Source organism: Mesoplodon mirus, assembly GCF_964341445.2.
Source record: "Mesoplodon mirus genome assembly, chromosome: 4".
Classification (NCBI taxonomy): Eukaryota; Metazoa; Chordata; class Mammalia; order Artiodactyla; family Ziphiidae; genus Mesoplodon; species Mesoplodon mirus.
Window position 1 is genome coordinate 52,557,149 of NC_138979.1, and position 22,035 is coordinate 52,579,183.

Consider the following 22,035-nt stretch of genomic DNA (forward strand, 5'->3'; position numbering starts at 1 on the left):
CCGAAGAGGCTGCTCCTTTAACCCTGTCCAGTCTGAGCGAATAATAGATGCCCTCCGGAGACCTACACGGAGAGGCGGGGCCAAATCCAAAGCTCAGACCCGGGAGCTGTGAGAACAGAGAAGAGAAAGGGAAATCTCTCCCAGCAGCCTCAGAAGCAGCGGATTAATTAAAGCTCCACAATCAACTTGATGTACCCTGCATCTGTGGAATACATGAAGAGACAACGAATAAGCCCAAATTGAGGAGCCAGGAGTCAGTGCTGTGCCTCTGAGGTGGGAGAGCCAACTTCAGGACACTGGTCCACAAGAGACCTCCCAGCTCCACATAATATCAAATGGCGAAAATCTTCCAGAGATCTCCATCTCAACACCAGCACCCAGCTTCACTCAACGACCAGCAAGCTACAGTGCTGGACACCATATGCCAAACAACTAGCAAGACAGGAACACAATGCCACCCATTAGCAGAGAGGCTGCCTAAAATCATAAAAAGTCCACAGACACCCCAAAACACACCACCAGACGTGGACTTGCCCACCAGAAAGACAAGATCCAGCCTCATCCACCAGAACACAGGCAGTAGTCCCCTCCACCAGGAAGCCTACACAACCCACTGAACCAACCTTAGCCACTGGGGACAGACACCAAAAACAATGGGAAATACGAACCTGCAGCCTACAAAAAGGAGACCCCAAACACAGTAAGATAAGCAAAATGAGAAGACAGAAAAACACACATCAGGAGAAGGAGCAAGATAAAAACCCACCAGACCTAACAGATGAAGAGGAAATAGGCAGTATACCTGAAAAAGAATTCAGAATAATGATAGTAAAGATGATCCAAAATCTTGGAAATAGAATAGACAAAATGCAAGAAACAGTTAACAAGGACCTAGAAGAAATAAAGATGAATCAAGCAACAATTAAAAACACAATAAATGAAATGAAAAATACTCCAGATGGGATCAATAGCAGAATAACTGAGGCAGAAGAACGGATAAGTGACGTGGAAGATAAAATAGTTGAAATAACTACTGCAGAGTAGAAGAAAGAAAAAAGAATGAAAAGAACTGAGGACAGTCTCAGAGACCTCTGGGACAACATTAAACGCACCAACATTCGAATTATAGGGGTTCCAGAAGAAGAAGAGAAAAAGAAAGGGACTGAGAAAATATTTGAAGAGATTATAGTTGAAAACTTCCCTAATATGGGAAAGGAAATAGTAAGTCCAGGAGGCACACAGAGTCCCATACAGGATAAATCCAAGGAGAAATACGCCAAGACACATATTAATCAAACTGTCAAAAATTAAATACAAAGAAAACATATTAAAAGTAGCAAGGGAAAAACAACAAATAACACACAAGGGAATCCCCATCAGGTTAACAGCTGATCTTTCAGCAGAAACTCTGCAAGCCAGAAGGGACTGGCAGGACATATTTAAAGTGATGAAGGAGAAAAACCTGCAACCAAGATTACTCTACCCAGCAAGGATCTCATTCAGATTTGATGGAGAAATTAAAACGTTTACAGACAAGCAAAAGTTGAGAGAGTTCAGCAACAAACCAGCTTTACAACAAATGCTAAAGGAACTTCTCTAGGCAAGAAACACAGCTGAAGGAAAACACCTACAATAACGAACCCAAAACAATTAAGAAAATGGGAATAGGAACATACATATCAATAATTACCTTAAATGTAAATGGACTAAATGCTCCCACCAAAAGACACAGAGTGGCTGAATGGATACAAAAACAAGACCCATATATATGCTGTCTACAAGAGACCTAGAGACACATACAGACTGAAAGTAAGGGGATGGAAAAAGATATTCTATGCAAATGGAAACCAAAAGAAAGCTGGAGTAGCAATTCTCATATCAGACAAAATAGACTTTAAAATAAAGACTACTAGAAGAGACAAAGAAGGACACTAAATAATGATCAAGGGATCGATCCAAGAAGAAGATATAACAATTGTAAATATTTATGCACCAAACATAGGAGCACCTCAATACATAAGGCAAATACTAACAGCCAGAAAAGGGGAAATCGACAGTAACACATTCATAGTAGGGGATTTTAACACCCCACTTTCACCAATGGACAGATCATCCAAAATGAAAATAAATAAGGAAACACAAGCTTTAAATGATACATTAAACAAGATGGACTTAATTGATATTTATAGGACATTCCATCCAAAAACAACAGAATACACATTTTTCTCAAGTGCTCATGGAACATTCTCCAGGATAGATCATACCTTGGGTCACAAATCAAGCCTTGGTAAATTTAAGAAAATTGAAATTGTATCAAGTATCTTTTCCGACCACAATGCTATGAGACTAGATATCAATTACAAGAAAAGATCTGTAAAAAATACAAACACATGGAGGCTAAACTATACACTACTTAATAACGAAGTGATCACTGAAGAAATCAAAGAGGAAATTAAAAAATACCTAGAAACAAATGACAATGGAGACACGACGACCCAAAACCTATGGGATGCAGCAAAAGCAGTTCTAAGAGGGAAGTTTATAGCAGTACAATCCCACCTTAAGAAATAGGAAACATATCGAATAAACAACCTAACCTTGCACCTAAAGCAATTAGAGAAAGAAGAAAAAAAACACCCCAAAGTTAGCAGAAGGAAAGAAATCATAAAAATCAGATCAGAAATAAATGAAAAATGAAGGAAACGATAGCAAAGATCAATAAAACTAAAAGCTGGTTCTTTGAGAAGATAAACAAAATTGATAAACCATCAGCCAGACTCATCAAGAAAAAAAGGGAAAAAACTCAAATCAATAGATAGAAATGAAAAAGAAGTAACAACTGACACTGCAGAAATACAAAGGATCATGAGAGATTACTACAAGCAACTATATGCCAATAAAATGGACAACCTGGAAGAAATGGACAATTTCTTAGAAAAGTACAACCTTCTGAGACTGAACCAGGAATAAATAGAAAATATAAACAGACCAATCACATGCACTGAAATTGAAACTGTGATTAAAAATCTTCCAACAAACAAAAACCCAGGACCACATGGATTCACAAGCAAATTCTATCAAACATTTGGAGAAGAGCTAACACCTATCCTTCTCAAACTCCTCCAAAATATAGCAGAGGGAGGAACACTCCCAAACTCATTGTACGAGGCCATCATCACCCTGATACCAAAACCAGACAAAGATGTCACAAAAAAAACCTACAGGCCAATATCACTGATGAACATAGATGCAAAAATCCTCAACAAAATACTAGCAAACAGAATCCAGCAGCACATTAAAAGGATCATACACCATGATCAAGTGGGGTTTATTCCAGGAATGCAAGGATTCTTCAATATACGCAAATCAATCAACGTGATACACCATATTAACAAATTGAAGGAGAAAAACCATATGATCATCTCAATAGATGCAGAGAAAGCTTTTGACAAAATTCAACACCCATTTATGATAAAAACCCTGCAGAAAGTAGGCATAGAGGGAACCTTCCTCAACATAATAAAGGCCATATATGACAAACCAACAGCCAACATCGTCCTCAATGGTGAAAAACTGAAACCACTTCCACTAAGATCAGGAACAAGACAAGGTTGCCCACTCTCACCACTCTTATTCAACATAGTTTTGGAAGTTTTAGCCACAGCAATCAGAGAAGAAAAGGAAATAAAAGGAATCCAAATTGGAAAAGAAGAAGTAAAGCTGTCACTGTTTGCAGATGACATGATACTATACATAGAGAATCCTAAAGATGCTACCAGAAAACTACTAGAGCTAATCAATGAATTTGGTAAAGTAGCAGGGTACAAAATTAATGCACAGAAATCTCTGGCATTCCTATATACTAATGATGAAAAATCTGAAAGTGAAATCAAGAAAACACTCCCATTTACCACTGCAACAAAAAGAATAAAATATCTAGGAATAAACCTACCTAAGGAGACAAAAGACCTGTATGCAGAAAATTATAAGACACTGATGAAAGAAATTAAAGATGATACAAATAGATGGAGAGATATACCATGTTCTTGGATTGGAAGAATCAACATTGTGAAAATGACTCTACTACCCAAAGCAATCTACAGATTCAATGCAATCCCTATCAAACTACCACTGGCATTTTTCACAGAACTAGAACAAAAAATTTCACAACTTGTATGGAAGCACAAAAGACCCCGAATAGCCAAAGCAATCTTGAGAACGAAAAATGGAGCTGGGGGAATCAGGCTCCCTGACTTCAGACTATACTACAAAGCTACAGTAATCAAGACAGTATGGTACTGGCACAAAAACAGAAAGATAGATCAATGGAACAGGATAGAAAGCCCAGAGATAAACCCACGCACATATGGTCACCTTATCTTTGGTAAAGGAGGCAGGAATGTACAGTGGAGAAAGGACAGTCTCTTCAATAAGTGGTGCTGGGAAAACTGAACAGGGACATGTAAAAGTATGAGATTAGATCACTCCCTAACACCATATACAAAAATAAGCTCAAAATGGATTAAAGACCTAAATGTAAGGCCAGACACTATCAAACTCTTAGAGGAAAACATAGGCAGAACACTCTATGACATAAATCACAGCAAGATCCTTTTTGACCCACCTCCTAGAGAAATGGAAATAAAGACAAAAATAAACACATGGGACCTAATGAAACTTAAAAGCTTTTGCACAGCAAAGGAAACCATGAACAAGACCAAAAGACAACCCTCAGAATGGGAGAAAATATTTGCAAATGAAGCAACTGACAAAGGATTAATCTCCAAAATTTATAAGCAGCTCATGCAGCTCAATAACAAAAAAACAAACAACTCAATCCAAAAATGGGCAGAAAACCTAAATAGACATTTCTCCACAGAAGATATACAGACTGCCAACAAACACATGAAAGGATGCTCAACATGCTCATTAGAGAAATGCAAATCAAAACTACAATGAGATATCATCTCACACCAGTCAGAATGGCCATCATCAAAAAATCTAGAAACAATAAATGCTGGAGAGGGTGTGGAAAAAAGGGAATACTCTTGCACTGCTGGTGGGAATGTGAAATTGGTACAGCCACTATGGAGAACTGTATGGAGGTTCCTTAAAAAACTACAAATAGAACTACCATATGACCCAGCAATCCCACTACTGGGCATATACCCTGAGAAAACCATAATTCAAAAAGAGTCATGTACCAAAATGTTCATAGCAGCCCTATTTACAATAGCCCGGAGATGGAAACAACCTAAGTGTCCATCCTTGGATGAATGGATAAAGAAGACGTGGCACGTATATACAATGGAATATTACTCAGCCATAAAAAGAAACAAAATTGAGCTATTTGTAATGAGGTGGATGGACCTAGAGTCTGTCATACAGAGTGAAGTAAGTCAGAAAGAGAAAGACAAATACTGTATGCTGACACATATATATGGAATTTAAGAAAAAAAAATGTCATGAAGAACCTAGGGGTAAGACAGGAATAAAGACACAGACCTAATAGAGAATGGACTTGAGGATATGGGGAGGGGGAAGGGTAAGCTGTGACAAAGCGAAAGAGAGGCATGGACATATATACACTACCAAATGTAAGGTAGATAGTTAGCGGGAAGCAGCTGCATAGCACAGGGAGATCAGCTCAGTGCTTTGTGACCACCTGGAGGGGTGGGATAGGGAGGGTGGGAGGGAGACGCAAGAGGGAGGGGATACGGAAACATATGTATATGTATAAGTGATTCATTATGTTATAAAGCAGAAACTAACACACCATTGTTAAGCAATTATACTCCAATAAAGATGTAAAAAAAAAGAAGCAGACAATCTGAACAGACTGACCATTAGTAGTAAAATTGAGTTAGTAATCAGAAATCTCCCAGCAAACAAAAGTACAGAACCAAACAGCTTCAGAGTGAAATTCTACTAAACATATAAAGAAGAGTTATTACCTATCCTTCTCAAACTATTCCAAAAAACTGAAGAGGAAGGAACACTCCCAAATTCATTCTCTGAGGCCACCAATACCCTGATACCAAAACCAGACAAAGACACTACAAAAAAAGAAAACTACAGGCCAATGTCTCTGATGAATATTGTTGCAAAAGTATATTAGCAAACTGAATTCAACAATATATAAAAAGGGTCATAAACCATGATCAAGTAGGATTTATTCCAAGGATGTAAGGATGGTTCAATATTTGCAAATCAATCAATATGATACACCACATTAACAAAAGGAAGGTTAAGAATCACACGATCATCTCAATAGATGCAGGAAAAGCATTTGACAAAATTCAACATCCATTCATGACAAAACTCTCATCACAGTTGGTACAGTCGGAACATATCTTAACATAATAAAGAGCATTTATGACAAACCCACAGCTAACATCATACTCAATGCCAAAAAACTAAAAGCTTTTCCTGTAAAATCAGGAACAAGACAAGAATGCCCACTCTCACCACTTCTATTTAACATACCATTGGAAGTCCTAACCACAGCCATCAGGCGAGAAAAAGAAATAAAAGGTATCTAAATTGGAAGGGAAGAAGTAAAACTATCACTGTTTTCAGATGACATTACACTATATATAGAAAACCCTAAAGCCTCTGCCTAAAAACTCTTAGAATAAATGAATTCAGTAAAGTTGCAGGATAGACGATTAATAAACAGAAATCTGTTGCTTTTTTATATACTAGTAATGAATGATCAGGAACAGATGCAAGGTAACAATCTCACTTAAAATCGCATCAAAAAGAATAAAATAGCTTAGGAATAAACTTAACCAAGAAGGTGAAAGACCTATACTCTGAAAATTATAAAATGCCGATAATGGAAATTGAAGATGATACAAAGAAATGAAAAGATAACCCATGTTCTTAAATTGGAAGAATTAATATTGTTAAAATGGCCATACTACCCAAAGCAATCTACCGATTTAATGTCATCCCTATCAAAGTACCCATGATATTTTTCACAGATCTAGAACAAATAATTCTAAAATGTATATGGAACCATAAACGACTTCAAATTACCAAAGTAATTTTGAGAAAAAAGAACAAAGCTAGAGGTATCATGCTACCTGATTTCAGAGTATACTACAAAGCTACAGTTATCAAAACGCTATGGTAGGTATGGTGCCTGCATAAAAACAGACACAGAGATCAACAGAACAGAATAGAGAGCCCAGAAATAAACCCACACACTTACGGTCAATTAATCTATGACAAAAGAGGGAAGAATATACAATAGAGAAAAGACAATCTTTTCAATAAGTGATGCTGGGAAAACTGGACAGTACATGTAAAAGAATGAAATTAGAACATTTCCTCATCCCACATACAAAAATAAACTCAAAATGGACCAAAGACCTAAATTTAAGACCTGAAACCATAAAACTCACAGAAGGGAACACAGGCAGAATATTCTCTGACACAAATTGCAGCAATATTTTTTTGATCTGTCTCCTAAGGCAAAAGAAACAGAAGCAAAAATAAATAAACAGTCCCTATTAAACTTAAAAGCTTTTGCAGAGCAAAGGAAACCACTGACAACATGGAAAGGCAACCTACCATATAAGGGAAAACATTTTCAGGTGATATTACCAATAAGGGGTTAATATCGAAAATATATAAACAACTCATACAACTCAATATCAAAAGACAACTAACCTGATTTAAAAAATGGGAAGAACACCTGAGTAGACATTTTTTTCACTGAAGATACAGAGATGGCCAAAAGACACATGAAAAAAAGTTCAACACGGTTAATCATCAGAGAAATGCAAGTCAAAACTGAAATGAGATATCACCTCACACCTATCAAAATGGTTATTATCAAAAAGTCCACAAGTAACAAGCAAATGTTGAAGAGGGTGTGGAGAAAAGGGAACCCTCCTACACTATTGGTGGTAATGTAAATTGGTGCAGCCACAATGAAAACAGTATAGCCGTTCCTCAGAAAACTGAAGGTAAAATTGTCATATGATCCAGCAATTCCACTCCTGGGTGTGTATCTGAAGAAAACAAAAACACTAATTCAAAAAGATACATGCACCCCAATGTTCACAGCAGTAATACATACAATAGCTAGGATATGGAAGCAACCTAAATGTCCATCAACAGATATAGAGAACAAACTAGTGCTTACCAGATGGGCAAGGGAAAGGGGGATGGGCACAAAAGGTGTTTGGAAATTAAAAGGTACAAACTACTATATATAAAATAATAAGCAACAAGGATATATTGTACGTCACAGGGAAATACAGTCATTATTTTGTAAAAACTTTAAATGGAGCATAATCTATAAAAATACTGAATCACTATGATGTACACCTGAAACTAATACTGTAAATCAACTATACTTCAACTAAAAAACATTAATAACTTCATATGGAGGGAAATACATTTGCCAATGTTCTTTAGAAAAAAAAAAAAGAAACCACAATGAGATATCGCCTCACACCTGTTAGAATGGCTATTATTCTGTACCAATTTATATTCCCATGCTGTGGGTGGGAATGTAAATTGGTAGAGTCACTATAAGAACCAGTGAGGAGGTTCCTCAAAAAACTAAATAGAGAAGTACCTTATGATCCAGCAATTCCACTTCTGGACATTTATCTGAAGGAAATGAAATCAATACCTCAAAGAGATATGTGCACTCCCATGTTCATTGAAGCATTATTCACAACAGCCAAGACATTATAACAACCTAGGTGTCCACTGACTGATGAAAAAATAAAGAAAATGTGGTGTGGATATACACAATGGAATATTATTTAGCCATTAAAAAGGAAGGAAATCCTGCAACAACATGGATGTAGCTTGAGGACATTATGCTAAGTAAAGTAAGTCGAACAGAGAAAGACAAATACTGTATGGTCTCACTTATATGTGGAATCTAAAAAGACCAGAGAATAGACTGGTGGTTGCCAGGAACAGGGAGCAGGGTATGGGGGAAATTGGTGAAGGTAGTCAAAGGTACAAACTTCCAGTTATAAAATGACTCATTTCTAGGGATGTGATGTAATTTAACAAATACATAAAAGACTCCTACAAACCAATAAGAAAAAGACAACCCAATAATGAACAAGAGACTCAAAAGCTACTTCACAAAAGAGGGTATCTATCAGGCCTACAACAGTACAAGAAAGTGAAAAAACCTCTTCAGTCATCCAGAAAACACAAATTAAAACCACAATGAAATACTACATACTCACCATTTAGAATGGATAAATTTAAAAGACTGATGATGGTAAGAGTTGGTAAAGATGTGGAACAATAAGAATCCTCATATACCACTGATGGAAATGTTTTTCACATTGTAAAAGTATTTAGCAGAATCTATTAAAGTTAAACATACTCATATCCTATGATACACCAATTCTACTCCTAAAGATATACTAAGCAGAAAATCTCACATGCCCACTAAAAGATATTTACAAGAAGTTAACAGCAGCATAACAACCAAAAAACAAAATGCCCATAAACAAAAGTATGAATAAATAAGTTGTGGTATTTTCAAATGAAAATACCTACACAACAATGAAAGTGAGCAAAATACACACAGTGAAAGAACAGAGATAGATCTCACAATAATGCCCTATCTATTGCACAGTCCATAATTTAACCGATAGTAATTACACAGCTGTTCTTTATGACACATCAAATGAGCAATACATTTTGGTTTTGATGACTCTTTTATACATGAGTTACATTTCACACACACAGATTTTTTTAAGATAAAATTTTTAAAAGACTTAATTTACCTCTATAAGTACTTTTTATCAGGTTATTCTCACATTCATTAAATCAACTAAATCTAAAGTTGGAGACAGTTTTAATTGGTAAGGTCTGACTGAAACATGTAACAAAAAGTAAAGCAGAAACAAACTGTAACGTATTTTTATTAGTTACTTTAAAAATCAATAACTTGTTTAACCCAATTCAAGATAACACAGAAAAATGAAACCACCTAAATAATTACCACCTAAATAATTACCTGCTTGGGTAAAGTTAGGTTGTAGGTGCTCTCACTATAACCAATAGCCGTGAAGAGCTTATCTTTTTCCTCTGGTGTCATAAGGTCATCAATAGCTACAAAAAGATAATATTTTAAGAAATCAGTTGCTTCAGTCTTACAGATACAATAAAAAAAATCAAACCAAACTAACGAGTGGCCTAAAATCAATAGACACAATGCTAAAGCAAAAGCAGCAAAGTAATTTCCTCTAATATACTATTTTGACTTGTTAAACATCATGTATTTGCTTGTTTAGGTCAAGAAAACACAAAGAGGGCTTCCCTGGTGGCACAGTGGTTGAGAGTCCACCTGCCGATGCAGGGACATGGGTTCATGCCCCGGGCCGCGAAGATCCCACATGCTGCGGAGCGGCTGGGCCCGTGAGCCATGGCTGCTGAGCCTGCGCGTCCAGAGCCTGTGCTCCGCAACGGGAGAGGCCACAGCAGTGAGAGGCCCGCGTACCGCAAAAAAAAAAAAAAGAAAAAAGAAAACGCAAAGAGACACCATTAAGGGAATTCAGGTGTCACGTAACAATTTTATAATTCCCTAAGTATTTCAAAAATTAAGTGAAACATCTAATTAAATATCCATGTAAAAAAGTAACAATAAGGAATGCTACCTGTGAGATTTCTGAATTTCAAGTTTTAAAATTTCACACAAATAACTTTTCTCAAAAATTCAAAGTTTTATTTTAGTTATATAAACATGGGAATGTTCCATCCTGATGTATTTGTTTATATGTTTACTATACTAAGCTACTTTTATTTCAAAAATATTATGAAATAAAATTCAACTAACTGGCCAAAACATAGTTTATGTATTTTTTCCTTATCAGTGTACAATAAACTATCTGACTTGGAACTTACTTTCAGGAATCAAAGATTCTTCATCTTTTTTCTTAGATTCCTTCTTACCCCAAAACCCACTAAACCAGCCTCCACGTTTCTCGCCTCTGTCAGTAGACTTTGTCCTTAATTTTTGCCCAGATCGAATCACCTAAAAAATAAAAATCAAAACATTTAATTAAAGAATAAATGCCCTCTTCACTTTCAGGTGTAGCCAGGTAAGAACAATGGTTAATTTTTTTAACACTAAATTCAGTTAAAAGCAGTCAATAAAGCTAGTTCCTTCTGAAACGATTCTCAACATTATTTGGTTAACATAGTCTATTAATTTATATACTTGTCACACCTACTGATAGCTTCCTGACAAAGTTGCATTTTGTGAGTAAGTTAAGGTTTCAAGTAAAATTCTTCTGAGTAATGTGTCTTCCAAATTTACAAGGTAAAGAGCTACTATGACAGCAGATTTTTAAAATGAAAAGTTCCCTGAAAGAAGACACTTCCACACTCAAAAATAAAATTTAACAATCCTATTTCATAATTCACATACACTGTTGACTTGCTAACTATGAACATGTTTGGGGGACAGAATATAAATAAAATTAGAAAGTCGTCAAATCTCATTTCATCCTGTTTCTCAACAAATCCTGGCTTGATCATCTGCTGCTTCTTGTCTTTACCCACTTTTCAGTAAAATACAGATGAATAACTCAAAAGTGGAAAACAAAAGGATTAAAAGAATATAGGGCTTAAATAATTTAGACTCTATCTTCTCATTTCCTGAATAAGTAAATAATTTTCCCACTTTAACTTTAAAATATTTTAAATTGGTAGTAAATTGGTAACATACTATAAGCTTCTGTGTGTACCAAAAAGTGAAATAATCCAAAAGACAAGTTAAAGAGCTGAATTCTATAGTAAAGAGAATAAGTTTGATTAACAACTCAGTTTAAACTAAGTTAAATAAGTTATATTTAACAAGTAGACATTAAACAAATAATAGGGGAATAGGTCTATATCTGCCCACAAAATCATTGATGGTCCCAGTTATATCTCAGCTCTTTTGTCAAGCTTAATCCATTTTCAGCAGTCAGAAATGTAATGGGTAAAAAAATATATAGCTGATTAGTTTATATTTTATATGAAATAATATTTAACTTCTTTATTCTCCTAGCATAGAAGATTAGTATGCGTTTTTATTTTTCACAGTAAAATATATCTATGAGACCATAAATTTTAAAATGTGTATAAAATTTAATATGAAGAGGTATGCAAAACCCTTTCACTTTTTCCTATATACCACCTCTGTTGCCTTCACTTCCCTTCCCTGTCCAGCTAAGAGGCCAAGGTAAATAACTTCATCCAATCCTCTGCCTACATTTTAAACTCTCTGGCCCTGCAGATTTTCCACTATAATGAAAAAACATCAATCTTGGATGAATCTAATTGCCTTCTCTTCATCTACATCCCATCCTTCTTTAGCCACAGCATCCAATAATTTATCTTCTTCCTTCAATTTCAAAGCAACTGATAAGTAGTATTAAGAACACCCAATTAAACTGAAGCAACTTAATTTAGGGAAGATTAGAATTATCTGTTTCTTCTGGCAAAATGTTTCTCTAATTCATAGGAACAAATTCACAGTAGTAGCAAATACCTTTTAAAATATTCACACTCTCTGCCCCACCTTGGGGAATTTGTCCTTAAGAAAATGAGACGTTTGAGAAAATGTAAAGACCAGGCTCCTCATTGTAGTGTCATTTATAATCAAATATAACCGGTGGGAAATAGTAAGCAAATTCTGGTATACAAACAGAACTGAGTACTAGTCAGTCATTTAAAATTATGTTGGATAAACAATTCTATGGAATACTATATAAAACGGAACACTGTAACTTAAAGAAAAAAAAAGCAACTTACAAAACCTCTTCTTGACTCCACAATCCCCACGAGTTGCCACTCCCTTAATCTTGCTTTCCACTTACCGTGAAATAACTGTCTGTACTTAGTCTCTCCAATTCCTCATCTTCCACTCCCTCTCATTCCTATCAAATTTCTACCCATACTATTCTATAAAACTTGCTCTTTAAATGATTTCTTTATGGCTAAATCCAATGATGAACTTTCAGTTCCATGATGGCCTAAGCCCTCTACAACACATCCTTCATTGTTTATTAAAACAAAAAATTCTGGACAAAACATAAAAAGCATCTACCACAGACTCTGAAAAGTTAGCAAAGTAGGCAGATGGTGGAGGGAAGTCAACACTTGGAGAAGTGACCTTCTCAATAGTGAGTTTCCTCACTTTTTTTTTTCACATGTTGTACTCATCCCCCACCTGCCCTAAAACTTCTCCCTCCTGGTGTTCTTACCCTTGGACAGTCCCCTTCCCTTGAGTGTGGGCATGACCTGTGACTTGTTTCTAACAAATAGAATACGGCAAGGGTGATGAGATGTACATAATTATGTGCATAGATTTGTGCCAGGCATATAACAGTCTAAGTGGTTTATATGGTTTATCAGGTACTCCACACAATAACCCTATGATGTAGGTACTGTGAATTAATATTGTTTTACAAATGAGGAAACCGAGGCACGGGCAGGTTAAATAGTCAACCCAAGGTCAAACAAGTAGCAGATAGCAAAGCTGGGATTAGAATCCAGACCATCTGACTCCCAAGCCTACACTCTTAACTATTATGCTAGTACAGCAGGCACTCAATGAGCATTTACTAAGTATATGAATGAACAAGTGCATATGCTTTAATCCCATTTAAAAAAAATGAGTATGTGTATAAAGATCTATGACTATAAGAAAGACAGGAAGAATACACAAAAAGGTATTAACAGTAGTTATCTTTAGTGTGTGAGATAATGGGTATTTCTATTTTCTATTTTTGTGGATCTTTATTTTCTAACTTTTCTATAATGAGTTTATTGTACTTATCATTTATTTTTTTGTTTACCAAAAAAGTCATGTTACAGAATAATAGAAATGACATGGAACAATGAGGACAAGGTACCAAGTGGGATAAGTCAGTAATTACAAAACATTACAAACAGACTGAGTCTAATTTTAGAAAAAAAAAGAAAGGAAGAGAAGAGGGAGAGAAGGAGGGAAGGGGGGAAAAAAAGAAAATGGGTTAAAGAAAGGAGGAAGGAAGGGAGGGAAGAGGAAATAAAGGGAAAGAAATGGGAGATACAAAGCATAAATAGGTACATATGCATGAGAGAAAAACTAGAAGCCTACATATCAAAATGTTAACACCAGTATTCTGTGTTGCTAGGATTATGGATGACTTTTACTTACTTTCTTTTGGGGGTTAGCAAATTTTTAGTTATAAAATTAGAAAATTTGCCCCTTCATATTAGTGTGGTTTTTTCCTCCAATATTCCAATTAATTTTCTCCTGAGACTAAATTAAGACATGAAAACTCAACCTTTATTCTCACGTGAGTAAATCTAAACAACTTCCCATGAAACTTAAATTTCTTGATCCCAGGTTTAAAGGAGTAATATTAACATGTTTAAAACATAAAATCAGCTAATAAAAATGATTGACATATATACACTACCACGTGTAAAATAGATAGATAGTGGGAACTTGTTGTACAGCACAGGGAGCTCGGCTCAGCTTGTGGTGACCTAGATGGGTGGGATGGGGGGATGGGAGGGAGGTCCAAGAGGGAGGGGATGTATGTATACATATAGCTGATTCACTTCGTTGTACAGCAGAAACTAACCCAATACTGTAAAGCAAATATACTCCAGTTTAAAAAAAAAAAATTATCATGAAGAAAGAAAAAGAAAAAAAGATTACCTCAACTTGTGCTTGTTGCCTTGCTAAAATTATGTTAAAAACATCTAGTGGCCTCTCCAAATCCTAAAAAACAAAGAGACACTTGTAAACAAAGAAAATGGTCATTAGATTAAAAAAATTTTTTTCTTCTATGATTTCTAGGCGTATTCTAGTCCATGAACAAACAGCATTTGTGATCTACTGAAAGTATAAGTATAAATTTGAACGTACACTTGGCTTTTACATTTTTACTTTTTTGCAATGTGAGAAACAGCTTTTCAAGAAAGTAAATGCTTGTTAAATACAATATGAAAATAAGAATTTTAATGAGACCACGATAATACAGAGATAGCCATACATGCAAATGGAAACAAAAATATTTAGGAGGGGGACCTGTTTTAGGTATTAGCCTTATGGTTGTTACTTCTGACTCCCCCTTTTCTGTGTTATTTCACAATCATCGTACTAAAGGCACCTTAATAAAACACAAAATTTAAGAATGTAAAATTCTTCACATTCAAGTACATTAAAGCAGAAACCAACTTGGGGAATTTATGTAAGAGGAATCTAACATGTAGTGGGTGACCTGTGTGTCACATGCTCTATTTGTTATTTCATGCAATTCTCACAACTCTGTAAGACAGATACTGTTTCCATTTTATACATGAGAATACCAGATCTAAGATACTGATAAACTTGATGCTTTTTCTAATATATAATATTAGTGATTGTTATATATTTCAGAATAACAATTTGATTAATTCTTTATGTTATGAATTTGTAGCAAAAACAGTGATATAATCAAGATCAGATGATATTAAGCAAATTATGTGTTTTTCTATATTTCAGAAGGGGGTAAATAAGACTCCTATCTTGAGGATAAGAACTATTTTTTACAAATAATACTTAGAACTCTTAAAAAAAAAGCCACTAACAAAACTAACAATACACATCTAGCTAATATTAAACACATATTTGAACAGCTCTGATATTGACTTTCTAAACATTATTATAAAAACCAAACACATTTCTCCAAATAGTTTACAAGTACCCTGATATTAGGAAGCTTTTTTTTGGAGGAAATAACAGGGGAAAAAATACTCTGCATTTTCCATACAATTCTCTCAAAAAGAGCTCAGTTCTGTTCTTTCTAAAATTATATTTAAATTTAAATTTAATTAAATTAATATTAAAGGATGATTTAACAAATAATAGCTCTCACCAATATATGCAAGATATACCTGAATTTGTTTCTGTATTTCTTCTGGGACTTTAGTCTGGGTTAGCTTATTTTTGTAGGCACTTTTATAACTCTTGAGCAATTGCCTGTGTTTTTTTATGTTACTCCATGACCACATCCGTGTATACCTTCTTATGTGAACTTCAAGAACAGAATCAATTGCATATTTCCACCTGCAAATCAAATGTTGTTAATGCACATTTGAATATGAAGGTTTAAGAAACAGCAGGAAAATAGCTTTGACGTTTTAGAGCTACACTGTTACTCTTTTTGTTCTTATTAACTGTATTCCTATAAAAGCTCAGCGATAACATTTCAATTCCCCAGTACTTCAATTCTCTGACTTAAATAGATTATGAATGGAGCAAACCACTCCAGGAAGAGGATATGCCAAAGCAAACTCATAAAGACACAAAATGACATGTTGTGTGAAATTAATAGTATCCCAATATGGTTGCCACATTGGAGTTCATATCCATTACTGAAGGGCAATAAGATCAAAAAACAGTTGAAAGTCTTAAATACTGAGTTAAGAATTTGGGAATAATCTAGGAGCTGGAGTACAAGAGAACGTGTTTATTAAAAACAAAAAGTAACAAGGACATAATATAAAAGATATCCCTCTCATGTCTCTAAAAAAATAAAGTGGCTTCATTACATGGCTTTAAAGGTCTCTTAGCTCTGAGAGTCCCTAACTATATGATTACATGGTTCTCATAAAACATTTAAAAAAAAATTCTAACTTACCATTGTCGACCGTTGGTATGAAGTGGTAAATAAGGCTTATATTTCCTGTAAGGAGCATTTCTAACCATATAATCCACTGATTCCAAAAGGTCAATCATACTTAAGTACTATTAAAACAAAAACCAAGTTATGTTTGTTACATCACACACATGAATAAACACCAAATTTTGTTATATTTTCAGTATAGTGAGACTTCAAATTCTCTGAACAATGAATATCACAGCTGTCCGATAATTCAATAATATATTTCATCAGATTTAAGACAACAATGATGATAAGTTGTAAGATAATTTTAAGTTCTACTACAAAAGAAAGCAGTACTGCCAACTAAACTGTCATACCACCAATAATAATATACATCCTATTTTCAAATATATTAAAGTGTGAAATAAATGTAAATCTTAGAACCAATGAAATATGGTATCTGTAACTACTAACATGAAACATGCTGATTCCTAAAACTACATATTTTCCTCTGGACCATCCTTTCAAGCAGTGGCTATCTATAAGCTGAATTTCAAACTGCTCCAGAAAATTATTGCATAACTAAAGCAAGATAAAGCTATTTAACCACCCATCTTAACCACCAATACAACAACTCTGTGTGTATCTGGTAAACAGCTCAAATGGAGGGAAACACACACACACACACACACACACACACACACACAACTATAGGCAAAATAAAGAAAGGGGAAGTCCAGCTTCTTCTCCATTTTTTCTTAACGCGACTCTACCTAAGAGTTACCACACAGCTATTCAGCACTTAACATGCATATAGTCTGAACTTAAATGTATTTGTAAGTATAAAATAAACCCCAGATTTTGAAGACTTAAGAAAAAAAATATAAAATATTTTAACAATTTTTAATTTTGATTACATGTTGAAATGATATTTTGTGTATGTTAAGTTAAATAAAATGTTATTCATTTTAGTAATTGTTTTCCTCTTTTCTTCTTATTTTGCTAATGTAGCTACTAGAAAATTTAAAATTACCCATATGACTTGCATTATATTTGTACTGGACTGGACTGGGCTAAAAGCTCAATTAGCTAAATCTCCCATCCTCCTTTCACTTCCAGTTCTCCAGATGTCTTATCCAAACTCCTCAGGCACATAACCAAACTTGAGAAACAAGTGAAGGAAAAAAAGCTTGCCAACACAGCTATTCTAAAAATTAAGTGAACAATATTTAATGTAAGAGTGTCTGCTATTAAAATCTGAGGAAGAAAAAAACTATTAAAACCCTCCATCAAGAATTGGGAATTAAATGGGAATCATGTCATTCACTATAATTTGGTAAGATTCTCCACCAATAAGGGAAAAATCAGATAAAATGAAGAAAAACTATTTCTTATATATGGTATTTATTTTCTTTTAAAAATACACATATAATCTATTTTTAGGAGATATATCAAATCTCAACATAACAAACCAAAAGAACCACCAGAGCACTGGAGAGGGAATAATCACAAAGAACAAAAGCCACTGAAATTCAAGGTTAATCAAAGCTATAAATACCCAAATGAATCTTACCTGAGGTTTGGTCAATTCAATGGCAATATTTTGTACTTCTATGTTCCAATCAAGTTTAGGTGTTTTGAGCTCTGTTTCTGCATAAGGATTCATGTAGAGTTTTGCAGAGGCTGATATTGGCTGGAAAACTTATATAACATGGGAAGACGTAAGATATGTTTACATGCCCTTACATATGAGCAACTGTAAATAATTATGAGAACACTGTTACTGTGAAAGTAAAGAAAAATGATCAAAAATATGTAAAAAAATCACTACCAAAAACTATTTAAGCATCTACTTATCTGCATAATACAAACTGTCAAACTCAATGGTAAAAGTGGAATGTCCAAGGAGGAAACTGGTGCTCTATGCTTCTAAGTAAGAAATGTACAAAATATAGACAATCTAATCTTGGTTATTCACAGTCTGTGTAAAATTATGTTTCCCTTCCTTGCTACAAGACATTTAATGATTTTAGTATTCATTAAAAATAATAATACAGGAGGAGGGATAAATTGCGAGATTGGGATTGACATATACACACTACTATATATAAAACAGATCACTAATAAGAACCTACTGTATAGCACAGGGAACTCTACTCAATACTCTGTAATGGCCTATATGGGAAAAGAATCTAAAAAAGAGTGGATATCTGTACGTATAACTGATTCACTTTGCTGCACACCTAAAACTAACACAACATTGTAAATCAAGTACATTCCAATAAAAATTTAAAAATAATTATGAAGTACTGCCTGACATGCCCCCCCCCAAAAAATACTAATACAAGATAGGAAACAAAATTTGATTACTTTCCATATTATTTAATCATAGTCAGAATTTAGGAACAGAATCATGAATGAAATTCGTATTACCCAGAAAAAAATTGCCTACTACTTTATAATTTTCAAAATGATCATTACATATATAATCTTAGACTCAACTAAAGGCAATATTTTTGAAGTTGAGAAGTAGTATGAGAAAAAGTATTAGGGAAGATGACAGAGCAAAGTAATGTAATAAATTTTAATTGCAAATAGTATTAAAATTATATAAATTATGGTATCTTATAGTATTTACAATTTGCGTAAGACTGTATAAAAATTTTAACTTATTTAGAGGTTACTTATAAATGAAACATGTCTCAGAATAAAGTTGTAGATTTTTCTGAACAAGTTCTTTCATGAGTGAAACTAAATGCTCTCACAAACTAACAGTATCTGAAAACTCTGTCATCGTTTAATAGAGAGGTTTGTGGACATAAAGAGAAAGTGCCAGCCAGCTCTCATATAAAGGCAATTAGCTATAAAAGAATAAGAAGAAAACAACAGTGAACGAGAGTAGTATGGAGTATAGAAGAAGATGGGCATGAAAGCTGAGAACAAACATAAAGAGGTACACTAAATAAAAACAAAAGAACAGCATCTTTAGAACAAAACTGAAATGGAGAAAATGAATGGGATACAGAGGCAGCTTTGTTAGAGATCTATTTAGAAATAAGTAAAGGTGAGGCTGCCAAGAGATAGAAAAGCTTACTTAAAAAAAGATTTCTGGAGAAATATGAATCAAAACAACAGTGAGGTACCCCCTCACACCTGTCAGAATGGCTACCATCAAAAAGTCTGCAAATAGCAAATGCTGGAGAGGATGTGAAGAAAGGGGAACCCTTGTGCACTGTCGGTGGGAAATGTAAATTGGTGCAGCCACCATGGAAAACAATATGGAGGTTCCTCAAAAAAACAAAAATAGAACTACCATATGACCCAGCAATTCTACTTCTGGGTATATATCCTGAAAAAATAAAAACACTAATTTGAAAAGATACATGCACCCCAATGTTAACAGCAGCACTATTTACAATAGCCAAGACATGGAAGCAACTCAAGTGCCCATCAACAGACGAATGGATTAAGATGTGGTACATATATACAGTGGGATATTACTTAGCCATAAAAAAGAATCAAATACTGCCATTTACAGCAATGTGGATGAACCTAGAGAATATTATGCTTAGTAAAATAAGACAAATATTATATTATATGATATCACTTATATGTGTAATCTAAAAAATAATACAAATGAATGTATATGCAAAAGACAAACAACTCACAGATGTAGAAAACAAACTTGTGATTACCAAAGAGGAGAGGGAAGGAGAAGGGACAAATTAGGGTTATGGGATTAACAGATACAAACTGCTATACATAAAACAGATAAGCAATAAGGATTTACTGTATAGCACAGGATATTATACCCACTATCTTATAATAATCCATAATGGAGTATAATCTGTAAAAATACAGAATCGCTACGCTGTACACCTGAAACTAACATAATATTGTAAATCAACTACACTTCATTAAAAAAAAATCTCTGGAGTAGTCAGTCTGTCTTAACACTGCAATACTGACATGCTCAGATCCTGAATATCAAGATCTCAGAGATTTCGTTATTAAACAAAGAAAAGAAAACCTAATTCCTAAAACAAAGTAGACAATAACAGGGTAGGAAGAAAACGTGGAGGTCAAGGGGGTTAACTGTTGGGAGTGAACTACAGCCACAGTGCCCTAATCACTCTCCAGTGGTGTAAGTGTTATAATCTATTTCTAAATACTAAATTATATACCAAATATGCTGTATCATAAAACTAACATAAAAAATTAATACTTTCTCTTTGTCAAAATAACTTTATCAGAAAAAGTAGTTTAAAATAAAGTATTTAATTCCATGCTTCTTATAACATGAAATAAACTTTTACCATTACTTACTGTATTGATGGTTTGGGGGTATATTGTTACTTGTGAGAATTTCACTTTTCAGCTGACCCTAAACAAAAAATTTGAATTATATGAGAATGAAAAAGAAAATGCATACATATTCAGCCAAACACACACACACACACGCACACACACACACACACACACACATCCATGAATTAGGATCTCAAACACTTTCTAGACAAAGGCAAATTAACCTAACGTTACAATATCTTTCCGAGAAATAAAAGATAGAATCTTGGAATTAATTCAATTCAGAAAATTCAACTGTTCTTCCTTTCTCCTCTAAGTAAATAAACATGACTAAGACTGGCTTAGCATGCTTAGTTTTGAATCAATAGTTCACTATTCAAGAATGCATCATCACAAATGCTTAAAACATTTGCTAAGAACACATTTTTTAGATCTGAAAGGTATCATCTTTCTTTACAATACTCTTCAAGTAATCATTCTCATATGAAACTCCACAATGCAACCAGAATGCCATCAAAATGAGAGTGTAAAAAATCATAAACACAGTTTTAATGTGATAGTATAGGTTCTCATCTCACTGTCAAGTGAATGATTTCACAAAGATCTTCAAAATCAAAAGTGCTTTTTTTTAAAGATAGAGTGATTCCAAAAACTGTGTTGCACACTTCTGACTTAGTTACATACAACTTAAACAAAAGACTGATATCCTGTCCTCATTAAAGACCGCTATGTAAAACAAATCTAGGGAGTGTGGTTAGCTCTTCAAGGTACGAACTGAAATTACCAAGATGTGTTCCCTTGACCACGGGTAAGACATGCCGCAGTTAACATTCCAGTAGGCACTGAGACTATCAAGCCGTATAAGCTACAGAAGAAAATGGAAAAGGTCAGGTAACTAACACACTGAAATTATGAATCAATATTAAAAGATTATTCTCATGTTCACTACCCCAAAATTCTCCAATTGCCACTTTGAACTTTTAAAGGAAAGGAGATACTGCAAAAACGGAGGAAAATATATGTATGTTATACAGAGACTTTATTATTAATCTAGCATTTGCTAAATTGTGCTTCCAGGAACACTATTCCCAAGGGGATTCATTCA

At 34.3% G+C, this 22,035-nt stretch overlaps 1 protein-coding gene across 2 annotated transcripts in view; it reads right to left on the minus strand.

The window, feature by feature from the left end:
- The window catches only part of VPS13C (vacuolar protein sorting 13 homolog C), a 177,828-nt gene that overhangs the window by 116,043 nt on the left and 39,750 nt on the right, over positions 1-22,035 (minus strand). For both annotated transcript variants that reach the window (XM_082618382.1, XM_082618381.1), the window contains exons 9-16: positions 21,715-21,795; positions 20,949-21,006; positions 18,196-18,323; positions 16,659-16,765; positions 15,913-16,084; positions 14,693-14,755; positions 10,897-11,026; positions 10,010-10,104 (exon numbers count right to left, since the gene is read on the minus strand). In XM_082618382.1, coding sequence (XP_082474508.1) covers positions 10,010-10,104; positions 10,897-11,026; positions 14,693-14,755; positions 15,913-16,084; positions 16,659-16,765; positions 18,196-18,323; positions 20,949-21,006; positions 21,715-21,795 — 834 coding nt within the window. The remainder of the gene's footprint in view (positions 1-10,009; positions 10,105-10,896; positions 11,027-14,692; positions 14,756-15,912; positions 16,085-16,658; positions 16,766-18,195; positions 18,324-20,948; positions 21,007-21,714; positions 21,796-22,035) is intronic.